The sequence below is a fragment of the Mesocricetus auratus genome, unplaced genomic scaffold (assembly GCF_017639785.1).
Source record: "Mesocricetus auratus isolate SY011 unplaced genomic scaffold, BCM_Maur_2.0 Super-Scaffold_100026, whole genome shotgun sequence".
In the NCBI taxonomy this organism is placed as follows: Eukaryota; Metazoa; Chordata; class Mammalia; order Rodentia; family Cricetidae; genus Mesocricetus; species Mesocricetus auratus.
In genome coordinates this window covers 24,007,374-24,027,409 of record NW_024429207.1, presented here as the reverse complement: position 1 = coordinate 24,027,409, position 20,036 = coordinate 24,007,374, and the positions used below count along the sequence as shown (strand labels likewise).

Sequence of the window (20,036 nt, the reverse complement as noted above, 5' to 3'; positions counted from 1 at the left end):
TTCTCGCCTGGGTGATTCTAGATTGTGTCAAGTTGGCAATCAAAGCTAACCGTCACAATCAACAATGGCTACTGGCTTATAGACTAGACCACTTTTCTTCCAGCCATCAGTAATAATTCCCTACTCTTAGAAGGTCTTCAGTAGTTTAGTAAGTAGAGACTATCTCTTTTAAAGGTTTCATGCCACTACCTTAAGCAAGTCAACAGATCCCAAAATGTGAATCGCAAGTAGGGTTTTCTCTGTCAGGAGATTGGAAAACATAAATCTTCTTGTCACTTTTTGTATCCAGTCTCAGTGAAGATGTTCAGTTGATAGAGCCTTGGCATGATTAGTCTGGCAGTTTTAACACACACACACACACACACACACACACACACACACACACACACACTATGAAGCCTACAGTAATCAGCTTCTATGTGACTAGTAATTATTTTGTAAACACTGGGAGAATTGACCTTAAGTGGTGTATAAATTACCAAGGGCAGGAAGACTGAAGTATTACAAGTTTTTTTTATTACAGTTTATGAGACTGAGCTTTATAAAACACACTTGCTTTGTATACACATACTGGAAAACACGCTCCCAGAAACAATGAAATCACAGGGGATATGGGCTCAAAGTGGCCTTGACTACACTGAGTTTGCTCCATGACTTGAGCCCACTGTTAGGCTTCAGGAGATTTCTGCAAAAACTTGAACTTTACATTGCTCCTAAAGAATTATGCCTGGTCTCCCCTGAACCTTTACTGTTGGGTGCCCATGCAGAAGGTGGCCATGTTGTTTGAGGCCCAAGTGTACTTACTTTAAAATCTTGATATAGAAAAGAAAATTTGGCCATTGATTCACTAACTCACGAATATCATTTGCCACTGTGTGATGGGGTTTGATTTGTTGATGTAAAGAAGATGCAGCCCCTACCTTCAAGAAATTTTTAGTGTATATGAGAGCAGTCACATGGCTTAAAGTAATGAGTGCTGTAATAGAAGCAAATATTTGAGACAACAATGTAGGTTTGAAATGGGCACTGGAGAGGCTTAGGTTCATTTGACGACTCTAGTCAAGAGAGGAACATTTCAAAGACAGGGAGCAGAGCAAGTGAAAGGTAGCATTGTTGGAAGGAAGGATCATTTATCCACCATGATTTTAAACTTTTATCACATGCTTGTATTTGTAAGACTTTTAGGTAAGTTGAGAATATGTAACTTTTAAATTACAAATTGGTTGTATTGTTTTGCAGGATGGCTTTACACCACTTTTGTTGGCACTCAGAGAGAGGAAGGTAGGAGTGGCAGAACTTTTTGTGAAAAAAGGAGCAGATATACATGTTGTAGATGACATGCGAAGGTAAAGTCATTTGAACTAAAAAGAAGTAGAACATGAGCAGTATTCTGGACTGGTAGCAACCTTGCAACTCAGAAACATGGTTGGTTGGAGGAAGGACCAGCTTACCAAGGATACAGTGAAAACATAGATATACAGGCAACAGTTAGTCTGTTAGAGAAGAAGAGTAATTGAAGTGAGCAGTGCAAATAATCTCTCTCTCTCTCTCTCTCTCTCTCTATATATATATATATATATATATATGTGTGTGTGTGTGTGTGTGTGTGTGTGTGTCACATTGCCTAAAGTACTGACTGAGGATTGTTATTTTTAATCTGACTTGTTGGTCCTTTGATTTTAGGAATTTATGAGCTAAATGAGTTTTATTTATTTTTAAAATGTATGAGCTTTTAGTATGATTTTTTTTATGAGACAGGGTTTCTCTGTATTGTTTTGGAGGCTGTCGGTCCAGCCCGGCCTCGAGCTCACAGAGATCTGCCTGCCTCTGCCTCCCGAGTGCTGGGATTAAAGGCGTGCGCCACCACCGCCCAGCTTTAGTATGATTTTTAAAATTCACAATAGGATTATTAATTATATAATGTATTTCCCTTTTTATTTCTACTTTTTTATTTTATTTAAGATATTTTAGTAACTCTTTGAGAATCTAATGTAATGTATTTTGATCATTCCTTCATCTTCCCACGCTAAGTTTGTGTCCTCTTGTTTAAAAAAATTAATGACATATCCATTCCAGTTTGTGCTGTCCTTATACTTATGGATGTGATGCCATCCACTGGAGCTTGGCTCAGGAGCCACACCCTTAAAGATATCTTACTCTTCCTCCCCTAGAAGCCGTCAACAGTCAATAGTTCCTTTGCTAGGAGTAGGGGCTCTTGACTCCCTCCCCAGTACATGCAAAAGGTTGACTTGATCGTCTTGATCTTGTGTAGGCAACCACAGCTGCTGTGACTCCATGAGCAAAGAGGTCTTGACATGTACAGAAGACATGATTTTTTTCCCACTCCTCCCCAACCTCTGATTCTCACATCCTCCTTATATCCTCTTCCTGGTGGGTCCCCTAGCCTTGAGGAAGGTGTATAATGTAGATGTTTGTGCTTTAAGAAATAAACCTGGCCTGAAGATCAGAGTGGAGAGCTAGCCACACTAGTTAACCATAGAGGCCAGGCAGTGGTAGCATACACCTTTAATCCCAGCACTCAGGAGACAGACAGACAGATCTCTGTTAGTTCCAGGCCATCCTGGGCGACACAAAATTGATCCAGGCTAAAACAGAAACAGAGCCAGGCGGTGGTGGCTGACACCTTTAATACCAGTACTTGGGAATCACATGTCTTTAATCCCAGCACTAGGAAGGCAGAAACAGGAGTGGTATCACTGAGCAGAGAGAGGAATATACGATGGGAGGAGACAGGAACTCATTCATTTAGTCTGAGGATTCCTAGAGACAGGATCACTATTTGGTCTGAGTATTTGGTAGAGGTAAAAGCTCTCTCTAGTGACTGGCTGCTCTGCTTTGCTGATCTTTCAGCATTAATCCCTATATCTCACACTGGGGTTTTATTATTAAGACCTATTAGAATTCGTACTGCAACCATCATTTACCACACAAGAAAACTTCTCTAATGAGGTCTCAGAGACTTTATAGCATTTTCCCATTTCCTTCTTGTATACTTTAAGATACTACATTCAGCCAAATAGGAGTTGAAAATTACAGTATGTGGAATCACTCTTTAAATTGCATTTCTTTATTGAATATTAATGTCAGGTTATCCTTAAGTGATGATTAAATGTTCATTTTTTCCCTTTTACCCTCCCTGATTTTTAACCCATTTATATTAACTTGTCGTTGAAAGGGAGATAAAAGCAATAATTGGATAAAACTTAAGGAAGATAAATCATAAGTGGATGATAAAAGAGGAGACTTTAGGGTCATTCAATACTGGGTTAAATTATCAGTTTTCCCAGTTGCTATGTATGTCATCTTCAGAATGATGCTCACACCCAAATATATCCCCTGGTGTGAAACAGATGATAACACCCTTAATAAGGAGTTCTAGTATTATTTACATAGCCCTTAGTGTAGTACAGTACATAGTCATCAACATCATTAACTAAAAGCACTATGAATTTTATTATTATTTTATATTACCACTATTCAAATCATGCACATATCTTTGAATTATTTCATCTTCAGCTGGTTAAGAACTGTGTTATATTACATTAGGCTAGGGAAATGTGAACTCTTCCTTAACCATTTCCGATGCAAAAATTTAGCATAGCTATTTTTAAAGGTCATGAGGTCAGGAATTCTACTGCAAAGTAGATCAGTGGGAAAAGATATTTCCTTCTTTATCCTGGGGGATAGCCTCACAAAGAGAAACAATTGTGGGTCCATGATACTACGTCTGTTGGGAAATGGTCAATTCTACACAGTCAGGTGAGAGTCTAAGTTGGTAAGATACATCTATGTAGATTTAACTAATTTCATTCATTTTATGACAGTGGATCTATACTTTTGCTATTTTAGAAACACCTTGATATATGCTATACGATGTGGATCAAAAAATATGGCTACATTGCTCCTTCAGAAAGGCATTGACTTCTTCTACAAGGATACCTTTGGATGGACGGCATTACGGTATGCTATTGAAGGCCACTGTACTTTGTAAGTATTTCCATTAACATGCTAATTAAACTTATATTGATGGTTGAAAATAGATACAAGTATTGCATTATTCAATTGAGGCATTATTGCACTGTGTGGGTAGTTTTAGAATGGTGGTAACTTAGTTTACCTAGCCAGTCAGAAATCAAGCAAAATAGTTAGGAACAGCACTGGGACTGAAACGCTTAAGCTCAGGACTCCTTTTGGTAAATGCTGAACATTGGACCCAGAACCTTGCATGTGCTAGGCAAGTTTTCCCTCATTTTACTATATCTCCAGCTAAGAGATTTAAAGACCTTCAACCTTAGGGATCTCAGCATTTTCACGTTATCCCCGTATATAACCTTTACAAATGAGATACAAAAAGTATCAATTGTATTTTTGATCTTTTCAAGTAGCTGCTTGGATCTTGAAATGTCCAGTTTAATAGACAATCATGTTGCTCTCCTGTGGGAACTTGTCTTCTGTACACTCCTCCTTAACTTTCCAGTAGCTGAAGATTCTTAGACCCAAGGAATCTAACTCTCTTAGAAAACACAGATGGAGAAAAATGAAGAGGATAGCCTATCAGTCTTTATTTCTGTTGGTTCCATCACTATAAAACATGCCCTGAAATTCCATAGCAATTGATCTTAACTACTAAGTGTTTATGACAATATACACTCAGAACTGAGAGTTGTAATATCTCATGTTCACATGGACTTATGTTTTTAAACTCAGCTATTATTTTCAAACCACATTATCCTTCGGCAGTTGGACTTTCTAGTTTCTGCCACATACATTGTTAACAATCTGACCCTTCCCACCTGTCCATAATCTCATCAGACCTTTGTGGTCAATTCACATTGAGAAATGTGTGTGTGTGTGTGTGTGTGTGTGTGTGTGTGTGTGTGTGCGCGCAACAAATGTGAACTGTATAAAAGTTCAAATCATGTTGCAGAAAAGTCACACACTTTCTCTACTGATTAATGTTGGATGCCCCCATATCAATCTATCTAGGGTTGCTGTTGACTTTTTCTTGGGCGGGTACTCAACTGATTCTCTCTCTCTTTTTTCTATAGCTGTAACAATCTCCCAAGTTATTTCAGTCCTAGATTCATGTTTACAGAGATTTTTGAGTTCTTTCCCACAAAGAAGCAACTAAGCATGCCTCTGGATCCAAAGAACAGTTGGACTTAGGAGTACAAGATCACGTCAGATTTTATTAGTATCTACATGTAATAGAGGGTTTTGTTTATGAATCATTTGGAGGTACATATGATGATTTAAAATAGGCAGGGGAGAATGAAGAGGAGAGCAAATCCAGGTCTTGGAATTGATTCCCTTTCTGCCCTCAGAGTGATTGATTATTTTTTTAGTAACAGTGAGCAGTCATTTAATTAAGGAGATAATATATCATGAAGTACTTAGCTTCAAATTGTTAAACAACTCATTTTCTCTGAATCACAAGCCACAAAATAGAATAGCTAATAACCAAAATGAGGGCTTAACATGTTCCAAACAGTTGTAATATTTGATTTTTAGATACATTTGGGGTTTAAAAAGAGCTCAATATCAGGAAATACCTTGCTGTTTTGTTTTTCCATGCACATGTTTTAATACTATCAAATGAAATTTTAAAAGAAACCTACTGAACACAAGCAGTACAAATCCTTTTTTTGAATGACACTTAATGTCTGTGGGAAACAACTTATTCAGTAGCAGACAGTTGTAGTTTCGGAGCATGGATGTCTTCTGACATTAGGGTACTTCACTGCTTGTCAAGCTAATCCAGTCTACCCTTTAAGCTTTATTTCTCTCATTTCATGCCCTCTTATTTCAATTTTTCTTATTTTCTTATAGGCTTAATTACAAGACTTAGAGCCCATAAACTTCAAACATGTAGTAAAAACTTCTAGCAGTGCCTCTATGGTTTTCAGTGATATTCTCTATTTAGAGATGGGGTCTCATGTGCCCCATGTGGCCTTGAGTTCACTATGTGTCTGAGGATGACTTTGAACCTCTTGCTCTTTCTGCCTCTACCTCCCAAATGCTGTGATTACAGGTGTGTGCTACACGTCTAGTTAGATGTGATGCTAGAGATGGGACCCAAGGCTTAATGCATGTTAGGCATACACTCTGCTGATGGAGCTTCACCTGTAACCTGGATTATTCTTATGAATTAAGTATGCTAAATGTTTTAAAATAAGTATTAAAATAACAATTGTGTTTATTACTTTTCAAATGATAGTAGGCAGATGCTTCTGGATTTCGAAGAAAACATACACAATAACAGAAATGATAGTGAACCAGGTAAGACTTATAATGCTCTTTGCAGTCCTACCCTACACAAAAAATGTTGAACTAAGAAAGTTTTCATTTACAAAGAGTGGAAAATTGCATTTATATTTACTTAAGTTCTTTCTGAACAGTATAAAAATCAGACATTAATTACATGAAACTTAGAATCAGAAGAGTGACCTTGTCTCAAAAATTCACATGCCGAGTCATTGAGGAAGACCTTTAATATTGACCTCTGGACTCTGCTTGCATGTGCACTTACTTACATGCACAGACAACCCCCAACTCCAATAATATGTGTATCTCATGAGAGAGAGACAAGAAAGACAGAGAGAGAGAGAGAGAGAGAGAGAGAGAGATGCAGAAAGAGACAGAGACATGCACACACAGAGGCAGGCTGACAGAGAGAAAGAGAGAGGCAGAAAGAGGCAGAAAAAGGCAGGTAGACAGAAAGACAGACACACAGACACACACACACACACACAGAGGGAGAGAGAGAGAGAGAGAGGAGGAGAGAAAACAAAAGTAGTCAATATCTTTGTTTCTGTGGAACTAGGAATTGAACCCAAGACTTCCTGCATTTTAGGTAAGTGCTATATAATTAGATTTACCTCTAGCTCCCCCCCTTTTTGCGCGTCATCTGAAGTTATGATGACAAAGACGTTTCATGTGAAAAAAACATGTATTTATTAATCATGTTTGTTTGAATAAGACTCTTGTCGAAGAGGTCACACTGTGACATAATTTTTTTTCCCAGGTCCGGGACCAGGTAAGGGCAGAGCCGTCTGGAATTCATAAATGTAAAGGGTGATGGCTTCAGGTTTAGGACCATTTCTTCATGATGTTGATATGGCCTTGCTGGTCTGCAACATATCTATGCTTGGAGAATTTGGAAGTGGTCACTTCCTTGATGGCCTCAATAGCCTGGACCCTGCCCTCTGAGCATGGCTGCACCTCTGCTCTGCTGTCATGAAGGCATGCTCAACTGGTAGCAGTTCTCAGCCTCCACCTCCAACTGAAGGATCCAGGCTGCACTTATTTCCTGCTAGGAATGTGGCCACGGAGAACAGTGGCGAGGAACTTGGTGCCTCTTAGGGTGCTCTCATCTTAGAGTCCCTCAGACACTCTATTTAAGCATATTTTAAAAATTAAAACAATATTATTTTTATGTTTGTGAAAACGTGCCCGGGGCATGCACATGAATCGTTCGGAGATGCATGAAGTGGAAGACACAAAGAATAAATGAAGAAGAGAGTGAAAAAAAAAAGGGTTAGCTAGAACAAGCAGCACTCAGGCAACTTTTGAGCTCTTCGTCAGCATGTGGGAAGTCTTTGCTGGGCCCTGGCACCTGGTCTGATTTTGTGTTTTACCCTGCAGGGTGCAGTGTCTATAGATAAGTGTCAGTGGGATAGTATATTCATCCTAAACTGAAAAATTCAACTGATTACTTGGAAAATCTCTATTCTCTTACAACAAAATAAACACATTCTCTTATTAGATGAGATCCAGGGTGGTATGGCCATAGACTATATTCCCTTATTCATCTTTCTTATGCTGTTAGTCTAGGTATATCAGGCAGCTTGCTTGACACTATCAGTTTATAATATGATGACAACATTTTTAAGTTAGTCTCATAGTAGTTCATTGGGATTATGGTCATTGTACACGACATTGTACTTTTCATAAATTTCATACACATTTATTCTTCCTATTCATGTCCCCAAAATACAAACAACAGAAAGAGTCTTATGCATCGACTGCTCCATGAGCAGTATAATTCAGATCTACTGTAGAAGATTCCCATGATGTATTTCTAAATGAATGCTTTCCAGCAATGCTTTTGAATAACAGATCTTTAATATTGGATACTTTTCTTCCATCTTTTAAAATGCATTTTATATTTTTCTTTAGAAGAACAAATGGATTCTGGAAATGACCCATTAGCTGGGTAAGTTTTACATGTTGATAAAATGTGTATGTTATCTAAGTATTGGAATGGGCAGATGAGAAACAAGTATTTGCTCAGCATTTTACTCTGGGAGCACCATGCGTTATATTTAAAATACTGTTGTTTATTATAATTCCCACCATAGACATTCAAAGTATATGCGTTTATATCGGCTGTAGCTGAGAGCCCCACATCTGTGATTTTACTTCCATCTTGCTTGGCTCCCCCATTCAGTCTCTTGCTTATCCACAGGTTGGATTTTGTCAAAGGCTTTTTCTGCATCTAGTGAGATGATCATGTGATTTTTGTTTCTCAGCTTGTTTATATGGTGGATTGTATTGATGGATTTTTGTATGTTGAACCATCCCTGCATCCCTGGGATGAAACCTCTTTGATCATGGTGAATGATTGTTTTGATGTGTTCTTGGATCCAATTTTCCAGTATTTTATTGAGTATTTTTGCATCAATGTTCATGAGGGATATTGGTCTGAAGTTCTCTTTCTTAGTTGTGTCTTTGTGTGGGTTGGGTATCAAGATTATTGGAGCCTTGTAGAAAGAGTTTGGCAAAGACATTTCTGCTTCTATTGTGTGGAATACTTTGAGAAGAATTGGTATAAGCTGTTCTTTGAATTTCTGGTAGAATTCTGCACTGAGGCCATCTGGCCCTGGGCTTTTTTTGGTTGGGAGACTTTTGATGACTGCTTCTATTTCTACAGGTGTTATAGGTCTATTTAAATGGCTTATCTGTTCTTGATTTAATTTTGGCAAGTGATAGATATCCAGAAAATTGTCCATTTCCTTTAAATTTTCGAATTTTGTGGAGTACAGGTTTTCAAAGTATGACCTGATGATTCTCTGAATTTCCTCAGAGTCTATTGTGTCTTGGGTCCATTTGATTGGATAATCTTTTCCCAACCTTTAACTCTGAGGTAATGTCTGTTTTTGAGGTTGAGGTGTGTTTCTTGTATGCAGCAGAAGGATGGGTTCTGTCTTCGAATCCATTCTGTTAACCTGTGTCTTTTTATGGGTGAGTTAAGGCCATTAATATCAAGGGATATTAATGACCACTGATTGCTCATTCTTCTTTGATTTGGAATGGTTGTTGATGGTGGTATTATGTGTGGAATTCCACCCCTTTTTTTCTTTTGAATGTTGGTAAAGTAGGATTATCTAATGCCTATGTTTTTCTGGTTGTAGTTAACTTTCTTGGGTTGGAGTTTTCCTTCCAGAACTTCCTGTAGGGCTGGGTTAGTGGAACCAAGTTTTGTTGTGGAGTATCTTGTTTTCTCCATCTAAAGTGATTGAGAGTTTTGCCCGGTATAGTAGTCTGGGCTGGCATCCATAGTCTCTTAGTGTTGGTAGAATATCTATCCAGGACCTTCTGGCTTTCAGAGTTTCCATGGAGAAGTCAGGTGTAATTCTGATAGGTTTGCCTTTATATGTTACTTGACATTTTTCCTTAGTTGGTCTTAATATTCTTTCTTTATTCTGTAAGTTTGGGGTTTCGATTATTATGTGGCAAGGGTACTTTTTTTTGTGGTCCACTCTATTTGGTGTCCTGTAAGCTTCTTGTACCTTCATTGGCATGTCTTTCTTTAGGTTGGGAAAGTTTTCTTCTATGATTTTGCTGAATATGTTTTCTGCCCCTTTGAGGCAGTTTTCTTCATCTTCTTCTATACCTATTATTCTTAGGTTTGGTCTTTTCATGGTGTCCCATATTTCCTGGATGTTTTGTGTTAGGGATTTGTTGGACTTAAGATTTTCTTTGGTTGATGTATCAATTTCTCCTAGTGTATATTCAACACCTGAGATTCTCTCTTCTATCTCTTGTATTCTGTTGATAATGCCTGTATCTGTAGTACCTGACCGTTTGCCCAGCTTTTCTATTTCCAGCCTTCCTTCAGATTGTGTTTTTTTATTGTCTCTATTTCAGTTTTCAACCCTTGCACTGTTTGCATTGTTTCTTGCAATTTTTGGTTTATCTTTTCGTCCATTTGTTGCATTTTATGAATTTTTTGGTTTGTTGTTTCTTCTATTTCTTGCATTTTTGGTTTGTTGTTTCTTCCATTTCTTGTTTTTTTTCCTTTTTTTTCTTCAATTTCTTTGAGGGTTTTTCCTATATCCTCTTTTAGGGCCTCTATCATTTTCATGAAGTTGTTTTTAAGGTCATTCTTTTCTGTTTCATTTGCATTGGAATGTTGGAGTCTTGCTGGTGTGCAGTCTCTAGAATCTGGCAGTGTCATATTTGTTTTTCTGTTGCTGAGTGTGTTTTTGTATTTTTTCTTTCCCATTTCTTCTTCTAGTGGGTGCAGAAAGAGCCCCTTACTGGTCTGGTGGTTAGGGGACCAGAGTTCCCTTTCGGTGAGTGCAAGCTAGTCCAATACTCTGGTAGTTCTTCTCTTCCTGGTCCTAGTCCTGGTCCCGTGGGTGGAGAAGAAGCCCAGGAATTTGGGGTGCATAGTCTCCCACTGGGTCCCCTAGTCCCTTTGGTGGAAGAGAAGACCTGGGATTTGGGGTGCATGGCTCCTGCTGGGATTGGAGGCTCTGTGGCAGTCCCCAGGCACTGGAAGGCAGGCCCGTATGCTGGGCCTTGTTTATCTGGACCTGCTAGTCCCCTGGTCTCTTTAGTGGAAGAGAAGACCTGGGATCTGGGGTGCTTGGCTCCTGCCAGGATGGGAGGCTCTGTGGGAGTCCCCAGGCATTGGAAGTCAGGCCCGGATGTGGGGCCTTGTTTACCTGGACCTGCTGGTTCCCTGGTCTCGTTGGTGGAAGAGAAGAACTGGCATCTGGGGTACATGGCTCCCAGTGGGATGGGAAGCTCTGTATACCTCAACATTTTATCTAGAATTTTGGTAATCACAGTGCCAGCTAGTACCCTGTCTTAAGTATTGAGAGTTGTCTGGCCCACTTGTTTACATGTATTTTTGAACAACAGGAACAAGCCGGGAGAGAATTTTATTTTATGGAAATCAAGAATATATCTGTATGCAGAACATGTGATACAAATTATATTTAAAAGCTTTTAGAGGATAATTGGAAATTAATATTCCTACTTATTGATTTTTCAATTTGTTTTCTCATTTAGGCTTTTTATTTAAATTGGAAACAGTCTTGTTTTACATATCAATCCCAGTTCCCTTCCCCTCCTATCCTCTCATGTCCCCCAGCAACCCCTATCCCATCCCTGTTCTACACCCCAGGGAGGGTGAGACCTTCCATGGGGGGAATCTTCAAAGTCTGTCACTTCATTTGGAGCAGGGCCTACGCCCTCCTTCATGTGTCTTGGCTGAGAGAGTATCCCTCTATGTGAAAGGGGCTCCCAAAGTCCATTTGTGTACTAGGGATAAATACTGATCCACTACCGGAGGCCCTATAGACTGCCAGGCCCCCTAAGTGACACCCATGTTCAGGGGATCTGGAACAGTCCTGTGCTGGTTTCCCAGCTATCAGTCTGGAGTCCATGAGCTCCCCCTTGTTCAGGTCAGCAGCTTCCATGGGTTTCTCCAGCCTGTTCTTGACCCCTTTGCTCATCACTCCTCCCTGTCTGCAACTGGATTTCAGGAGTTCGGCTCAGTGCTTAGATGTGGATGTCTGCTTCTGATTCTATCAGCTACTTGATGAAGGCTCTATGATGGCATATAGGATAGTCATAAATCTCATTATAGGTGAAGGGCATTTCAGGTAGCCTTTCCACTACTGCTTAGATTGTTAGTTAGGGTCATCCTTGTACATCTCTGGATATTTCCCTAGTTTAGATTTCTCTTTAAACCTATAATGGTTCCCTCTATTATGGTATCTCTTTTCTTACTCTCCTCTGTTCTTTTCTGACTCAATCTTCCTGAACCCTCATCTTTTCCTGTCCCCTCATCTTCTCCTCTTCTCTGTCTCCTAATTCTCTTTCCTCCCTGCAACCACCCAATTTGATCAGGAGATCTTGTCCATTTCCCCTTCTCTGGGGGACTATGTATGTCCTCCTTGTTTCCTAGCTTCTCTGGAGGTGTGGATTGTAGCCTGGTAATCCCTTGCTCTACGTCTAATATTCATACATGAGTGAGTACATAACATGTTTGTCTTTTTGTGACTGGGTTACCTCACTCAGATTGGTTTCTTCTAGTTCCATTCATTTGCCTGCAAATTTCAAGATTCCATTGTATTTATTATCTGCTGAGTAGTACTACATTGTGTAAATCTACACGTTTTCTTTACCCATTCTTCAGTTGAGGGGCAGCTAGGTTGCTTACAGGTTCTGGATATACAAATAATGCTGCTATGTGAATATAGTTGAACAGATGTCCTTGTTGTATGAATGTTCGTCCTTTGAGTGTATGCCTAAGAGTGGAATTGCTGGATCTTGAGGTAGACTGATTCCCATTTTCCTCAAACTGCCATACTGATTTCCAAAGTGGCTGTACAAGTTTGCTTTCTCACCAGCAATGGAAGAGTGTTCTCCTTTCTCCACATCCTCTCCAACATAGAGGTCATTGGTGCTTTTGATTTTAGTAGTTCTGACAGGAGTAAGAGTTGTCTTGATTTGTGTTTCCCTGATGGCTGAGGATGTTGAGCACTTTCTTATGTGTCTTTTAACCATTTTAGATCCATCTATTGAGAATTCTCTATTTAGTTCTGTACCCCACTTTTAATTGGATTATTTGGTGTTTTGGTGACTAGCTTCTTGAGTTCTTTGAAATCAGCCTTCTGTCAGATGTGGACTTAGTGAATATCTTTTCCCATTCCATGGGCTGCCGTTTTGTCTTGTTGACTGTGTCCTTTGCCTTATAGAAACTTCCCAGTTTCAGGAGGTCCCATTTATTAATTGTTGATTTCAGTGTATGTGTATGTGCTACTGGTGTTATGTTCAGGAAGTGGTCTCCTGTACCAATTCGATCAAGGTACCTCCCACTTTCTCTTCTAAAAGATTCAGTGTGGTTGGATTTATGTTGAGGTCATTGATCCATTTGTTCTTAAGTTTTATGCATGGTGATAGATATGGATCTATCTGTAATCTTCTACATGTCAGCATCCAGTTATGCCAGTATCATTTGATGAAGATTCTTACTTTTTTCAATGTATAATTTTAGCTTCTTTATCAAAAATAAGGTGCTCATAGGTGTGTGAGTTAATATCATGGTTTTCAGTTCTATACCATTGATTTACCTGTCTATTTTTGTGCCAATACCAAGCTGTTTTCAGTACTGTAGTTGTATAATGAATCTTGAAGTCAGAGATGGTGGTACCTCTGGAAGTTCCTTTATTGTTCAGGGTTGTTTTGTTGTTTTGGCTATCTTGGGTCTTTTGTTTTTCCATATAAATTTGAGAATTGTTCTTTTAAGGTCTGTGAAGAATTGTGCTGGGATTTTAATGGGGATTGCATTGAATCTGTAGATTGCTTTTGGCAAGATTGCCATTTTTACTATGTTGATCCTACCTATTCAAAAGCATGGGAGATCTTTCCATTTTTTGGTGTCTTCTTTAATTTCTTTCTTTAAAGGCTCAAAGTTCTTGTTATATAGGTCTTTGACTTGTTTGTTTAGAGTTATCCTGAGATATTTTATGTTGTTTGTGACTAACACTAACCCTAACACCCATTTATCATCTGTATAAGTAAGGATACTGATATTTTTGAGATAATCTTGTACCCTGCCACTTTTCTGAAGGTGTTTATCAGCTGTAAGAGTTCCCTGGTAGAATTTTTGGAGTCACTTATGTAGAATATCATATCATCTGCAAATAGTGAAAGTTTGACCTCTTATAATTTGTATCACCTTGATCTCCTTTTGTTGTCTTATTGCTCTGGCTAGAACTTCAAGTACAACATTGAAGAGGTATGGAGAGAGTGGACAGCCTTATCTTGTTCCTGATTTTAAAGGAATCTTGTTGAGTTTTTCTCCATTTAGTTTGATGTTGGCTTTGGTTTGCTGTGTATAGCTTTTATTATGTTTAGGTATGTTTTAGTTATCCCAGATCTCTCCAAGACCTTTATCATGAAGGTGTTTTGGATTTTGTCAAAGGCTTTTTCAGCATCTAGTGAGATGATCATGTGATTTTTGTTTCTCAACTTGTTTATATGGTGGATTACATTGATGGATTTTTGTATGTTGAACCATCCCTGTATCCCTGAGATGAAACCTCCTTTATCATGGTGTGTGATTGTTCTGATGCGTTCTTGGATCCAATTTTCCAGTATTTTATTGAGTATTTTTGCATCAATGTTCATAAGTGATATTGGTCTGAAGTTCTCTTTCTTAGTTGTGTCTTTGTGTGGTAAAAAGAGTTTGGCAAAGACCCTTCTGCTTCTATTGCCTGGAATGCTTTGAGGAGAATTGGTTTAAGCTATCTTTGAATTTCTGTTAGAATTCTGCACTGAGGACATCTTGACCTGTTTTTGTTTTTGTTTTTATTTTTGGTTGGGAGACTTTTTATGACTGTTTCTATTTCCTTCAGGTTTATACATCTATCTAAATTGCTTATCTGTTCTTGATTTAATTTTGGCAGGTTGTATCTATCCAGAAAATTGTCCATTTCCTTTAAATTTTGTAGAGTACAGGTTTTCAAAGTATGACCTGATGATTATTTGTATTTTCTCAGTGTTCATTGTTATGTCCCCCTTTTCCATTTTTGAATTTGTTAATTTGCATGTTCATATTCTGCTGTTGGGTAAGTTTGGATAAAGGTTTGTCTGCCTTGTTGATTTTCTCAAAGAACCAACTCTTTTATACATTGATTCTTTGTATTGCTTTCCTATATGTGTATGTTTTTCTGGTTGTAGTTAACTTCCTTGGGTTGGAGTTTTCCTTCCAGAAATTTCTGTAGGGCTGTGTTAGTGGATATGTATTGTTTAAATCTGGTTTTGCCATGGAATATCTTGTTTTCTCCATCTATAGTGATTGAAAGCTTTGCTGGATATAGTAATCTGGGCTGGGATCCGTAGTCTCTTAGTGTTGATAGAATATATGTCCAGGACCTTCTGGCTTTCAGAGTTTCCATGGAGAAGTCAGGTGTAATTCTGATAGGTTTGCCTTTATATGTGGATCTTGCCTTTTTCCTTAGGTGCTCTAAGTATTCCTTCTTTATTCTGTATGCTTGGGGTCTTGATTTTCTTCTATGATTTTGTTGAATATGTTTTCTGCCCCTTTGAGATGGGTTTCTTCACCTTCTTCTATATCTATTATTCTTAAGTTTGGTCTTTTCATGGTGTCCTAAATTTCCTGGATATTTTGTGTTACGGATTTGTTGGTCTTAAGATTTTCTTTGGTCGATAAATCTATTTCTCCTAGTGTGTCTTCAACTGAGATTCTCTCTTCCATCCCTTGTTCTGTTGGTTATGGTTACATCTGTAGTACCTGACCATTTCCCCAGTTTTTCTGTTTCTAGCATTCCTTCAGACTGTATTTCTGCTTCTATTGTGTGGAACACTTTGAGAAGAATTGGTATAAGCTGTTCTTTGAATTTGTGGTAGAATTCTGCACTGAGGCCATCTGGACCTGGACTTTTTTTGGTTGGGAGACTTTTGATGACAGCTTCTATTTCCATAGGGGTTATAGATCTATTTAAATTGCTTATCTGTTCTTGATTTAGTTTTGGCAAATGATAGCTGTCCAGGAAGTCATCCATTTCCTTTAAATTTTCGAATTTTGTGGAGTACAGGTTTTCAAAGTATGACCTAATGATTCTCTGGATTTCCTCAGAGTCTGTTGTTATGTCCCCCTTTTCATTTCTGATTTTGTTAATTTGCGTGTTCACTCTCTGCTGTTTGGTAAGTTTGGACAAAGGTTTGTCTATCTTGTTGATTTTCTCAAAGAACCAACTCTTCGTTGCATTGATTCTTTGTATTGTTTTCCTGGTTTCTACTTTGTTGATTTCAGCCCTCAATTTGATTATTTCCTGGCGTCTACTCCTCCTGGGGGAGTTTGCTTCTTTGTGTTCTAGAGCTTTTAGCTGTGATGTTAATTCTCTGGTATAACTGTTTTCCTGTTTCTTCATGTGAGCACTTAGTGCTATGAACTTCCCCGTAGCACTGCTTTCAAAGTGTCCCATAGGTTTGGGTATGTTGTGTCTTCATTCTCATTGAATTCGAGGAAGTCTTTAATTTCTTTTTTATTTCCTCTTTGACCCAGGGATGGTGCAGTTGAGCATTATTCAATTTCCATGAGTTTGTAGGTTTTCTGCAATTTGTGTTGTTGTTGAATTCTAATTTTAAGGCATGGTGGTCTGATAAGATGCATGGAGTTATTCCAATGTTTTTGTAGCTGCTGAGGTTTGATATGTTGCCAAGTATGTGGTCGATTTTTGAGAAGGTTCCATGTGGTGGTGAGAAGAAGGTATATTCTTTTTTATGTGGATGAAATGTTCTATAGATATCTGTTAATCCCAGTTGGGTCATTACTTCTATTAGACCCTTTGCTTCTTTGTTGAGTTTCTGTCTGGTATTCTTGTCTAGTGGTGAGAGTGGTGTGTTGAAATCTCCCACTATAACTGTGTGGGGCTTTAGATGAGATTTAAGTTCTAATAATGTTTCTTTAACGAATGTGGATGCCTTTGTATTGGGGGCATAGATGTTCAGGATAGACACTTCATCTTGGTGGGTTTCACCTGTGATGAGTATGTAATGACCTCCTTCATCTCTTTTGATTGATTTTATTTTAAAGTCTAGTTTGTTAGATATTAGGATTGCTACCCCTGCTTGTTTCTTGGGTCCATTTGATTGAAAAATTTTTTCCCAACCTTTAACTCTCAAGTAATGTCTGTCTTTGAGGGTGAGGTGTGTTTCTTGTATGCAGCAGAAGGAAGGGTTCTGTCTTCGAATCCATTCTGCTAGTCTGTGTCTTTTTATGGGTGAGTTAAGGCTGTTAATATTGAGGGATATTAATGACCATTGATTGCTCATCCTTCTTCGATTTGCGATGGTTATTGTTGGTGGAATTATGGGTGGAATTTCACCCCTTTGTTCTTTTGGCTGTTGGTAGAGAGGGATTCTCTAATGCTTATGTTTTTCTGGTTGTAGTTAGCTTCCTTGGGTTGGAGTTTTCCTTCCAAAATTTTCTGTAGGGCTGGGTTAGTGGACACATATTGGTTGAATCTAGTTTTGTCATGGAATATCTTGTTTTCTCCGTCTATAGTGATTGAGAGCTTTGCCGGGTATAGTAGTCTGGGCTGGTATCCATGGTCTCTTAGTGTAGGTAGAATATCTATCCAGGACCTTCTGGCTTTCAGAGTTTCCATGGAGAAATCAGGTGTAATTCTGATAGGTCTGCCTTTATATGTTACTTGACCTTTTTCCTTAGCTGCTCTTAATATTCTTTCTTTATTCTGTATGTTTGGGGTCTTGATTATTATGTGGCGAGGGGATTTTTTTTGTGGTCCACTCTATTTGGTGTTCTGTAGGCTTCTTGTACCTTCATTGGCATGTCTTTCTTAAGGTTGGGAAAGTTTTCTTCTATGATTTTGTTGAATATGCCTTCTCCCCCTTTGAGGTGGATTTCTTCTCCTTCTTCTATACCTATTATTCTTAGGTTTGGTCTTTTCATGGTGTCCCATAATTCCTGGATGTTTTGTGTTAAGGATTTGTTGGATTTAAGGTTTTCTTTGGTTGATAAATCCATTTCTCCTAATGTATCTTCAACACTTGAGATTCTCTCTTCCATCTCTTCTATTCTGTTGGTAATGCTTGTATTGGTAGTGCCTGACTGTTTGTCCAGCTTTTCTATTTTCTGCCTTTCTTCAGATTGTGTTTTTTTTAGTGTCTCTATTTCAGTTTTCAACCCTTGCAGCGTTTGCATTGCTTCTTGCAATTTTCTGTTTATCTGTTCGTCCATTTGTTGCCTTTTATGAATTTTTTGGTTTGTTCTTTCTTCCATTTCTTGCATTTTTTGGTTTGCTTTTTGTTCCATTTCTTGGATTTTGTGCTTTGTTTCTTCTTCCATTTCCTGCCTTTTTTGGTTTGTTTCTTCCTCCATTTTTTTCATTTTTTGCTTTGTTTTTTCTACCATTTCTTGCATTTTTTGCTTTGTTTCTTCTTCCGTTTCCTGCCTTTTTTGGTATGTTTCTTCTTCTAATTCTTGCATTTTTTGCTTTGCTTTTTCTTCCATCTCTTGCATTTTTTGCTTCATTTCTTCTTCCATTTCGTGCCTTTTTTGTTTTGTTTTTTCTTCCAATTCTTGCATTTTTTGGTTTGTTTTTTCTTCCATTTCTTGCATTTTTTGGTTTGTTTTTTCTTCCATTTCTTTGAGGGATTTTCCAATATCCTCTTTTAGGGCCTCTATCATTTTCATGAAAGTGCTTTTAAGGTCGTTCTCTTCTGCTTCCTTCGCGTTAGAATATTGGGGTCTTGCTGGTGTGGAGTCTCTAGAATCTGGCGGTGTCATATTTGTTTTTCTGTTGCTGACTGTGTTTTTGTATTGTCTCTTTCCCATCTCTTCTCCTAGTGGGTGCAGAAAGAGGCCCTTCCTGGTCTGGGGACCAGAGTTCCCTTTTGGTGGGTGCTAGTAAGTCCAGTAATCTGGTGGTTCTTCTATACCTTGTCCAAATGCTGGTCCGTGGGTGGAGAAGAAGAACAGGAATCTGGGGCGCTTAGCCTCCTACCAGGTCCCCTGGACCCTATGCTGGGTCCTGTTGTACCTGATCCGGAGCAGCTACTCCCCTGGTCTCCCTGGCTCCTGTAGTTTCCTGGTCTCTTTGGTGGGAGAGAAGATCTGGAGTCTGGGGTGCTTGGCTCCCGCCGGGATTGGGAGCTCTGTGCAGTTCCCAGGCGATCTGCAGGCTCTGGAACACAGGCCGGGAAGCTGGCCTGTTTACCTGATGCTGCCAGAGGGACAGCTACTTCCCTGTACTCCCAGCCTCCTCTCGTTTCCTAGTCTCGTTGGTGGAGAGAAGATCTGGAGTCTGGGGTTCTTGGCTCCCGCCGGGATTGGGAGCTCTGTGCAGTTCCCAGGCGATCTGCAGGCTCTGGAACACAGGCCGGGAAGCCAGCCTGTTTACCTGATGATGCCAGAGGGACAGCTACTTCCCTGTACTCCCAGCCTCCTCTAGTTTCCTGGACTCGTTGGTGGGAGAGAAGATCTGGAGTCTGAGGTGCTTGGCTCCTGCCGGGATTGGGAGCTCTGTGCAGTTCCCAGGCGATCTGCAGGCTCTGGAACACAGGCCGGGAATCCGGCCTGTTTACCTGATGATGCCAGAGGGACAGCTACTTCCCTGTACTCCCAGCCTCCTCTAGTTTCCTGGACTCGTTGGTGGGAGAGAAGATCTGGAGTCTGAGGTGCTTGGCTCCTGCCGGGATTGGGAGCTCTGTGCAGTTCCCAGGCGATCTGCAGGCTCTGGAACACAGGCCGGGAAGCCGGCCTGTTTCCTGCTACTATTTTATATGGGACATAGAGTCAGTTCTCACTGGGTAATTCATAAATTGGAAGGGACATGTTAAGATAAATGAAAGCTTTGATACAGTAAGGTCTCATCATATTTACACAGACTAAGAAGCCTCATTTCAGATGCAAGCAGCTGAATTTTTCAGAATTGTTCTCACCCATCTTCACTGCATACTTTGCTCTGTAGAATTTCCAGTTGTCCTGGTCCCATACCTCCCATGCCTACCATAAAGGAAGACAACTACAATTCTGATGCTAAGGTAGGATGCTCCTGTGAGGATTAACCTTCCTTGCCCAAGGTTTGCTTTTGTTTCACTCTTAAGGTTTAGAGTGTTCTGGATGCAATTTTATCATATGCAAAGTTAGTAAGTGGAAACAAGATTGTGAGTAGCCGAAAACAATTGTCAATATGGTAAACAATGAAAAGGACTAGTAGCTACTC

At 39.3% G+C, this 20,036-nt stretch overlaps 1 protein-coding gene across 1 annotated transcript in view; it reads left to right on the top strand.

Annotated features, from left to right (window-relative positions):
- The window catches only part of LOC101841244 (putative ankyrin repeat domain-containing protein 19), a 34,757-nt gene that overhangs the window by 3,850 nt on the left and 10,871 nt on the right, over window positions 1-20,036 (top strand). The window contains exons 4-9 of the mRNA XM_005066499.2: window positions 1,240-1,346; window positions 3,871-4,008; window positions 6,239-6,300; window positions 6,818-6,874; window positions 8,200-8,236; window positions 19,782-19,854. Of these exons, the coding sequence (XP_005066556.1) occupies window positions 1,240-1,346; window positions 3,871-4,008; window positions 6,239-6,300; window positions 6,818-6,874; window positions 8,200-8,236; window positions 19,782-19,854 (474 nt within the window). The remainder of the gene's footprint in view (window positions 1-1,239; window positions 1,347-3,870; window positions 4,009-6,238; window positions 6,301-6,817; window positions 6,875-8,199; window positions 8,237-19,781; window positions 19,855-20,036) is intronic.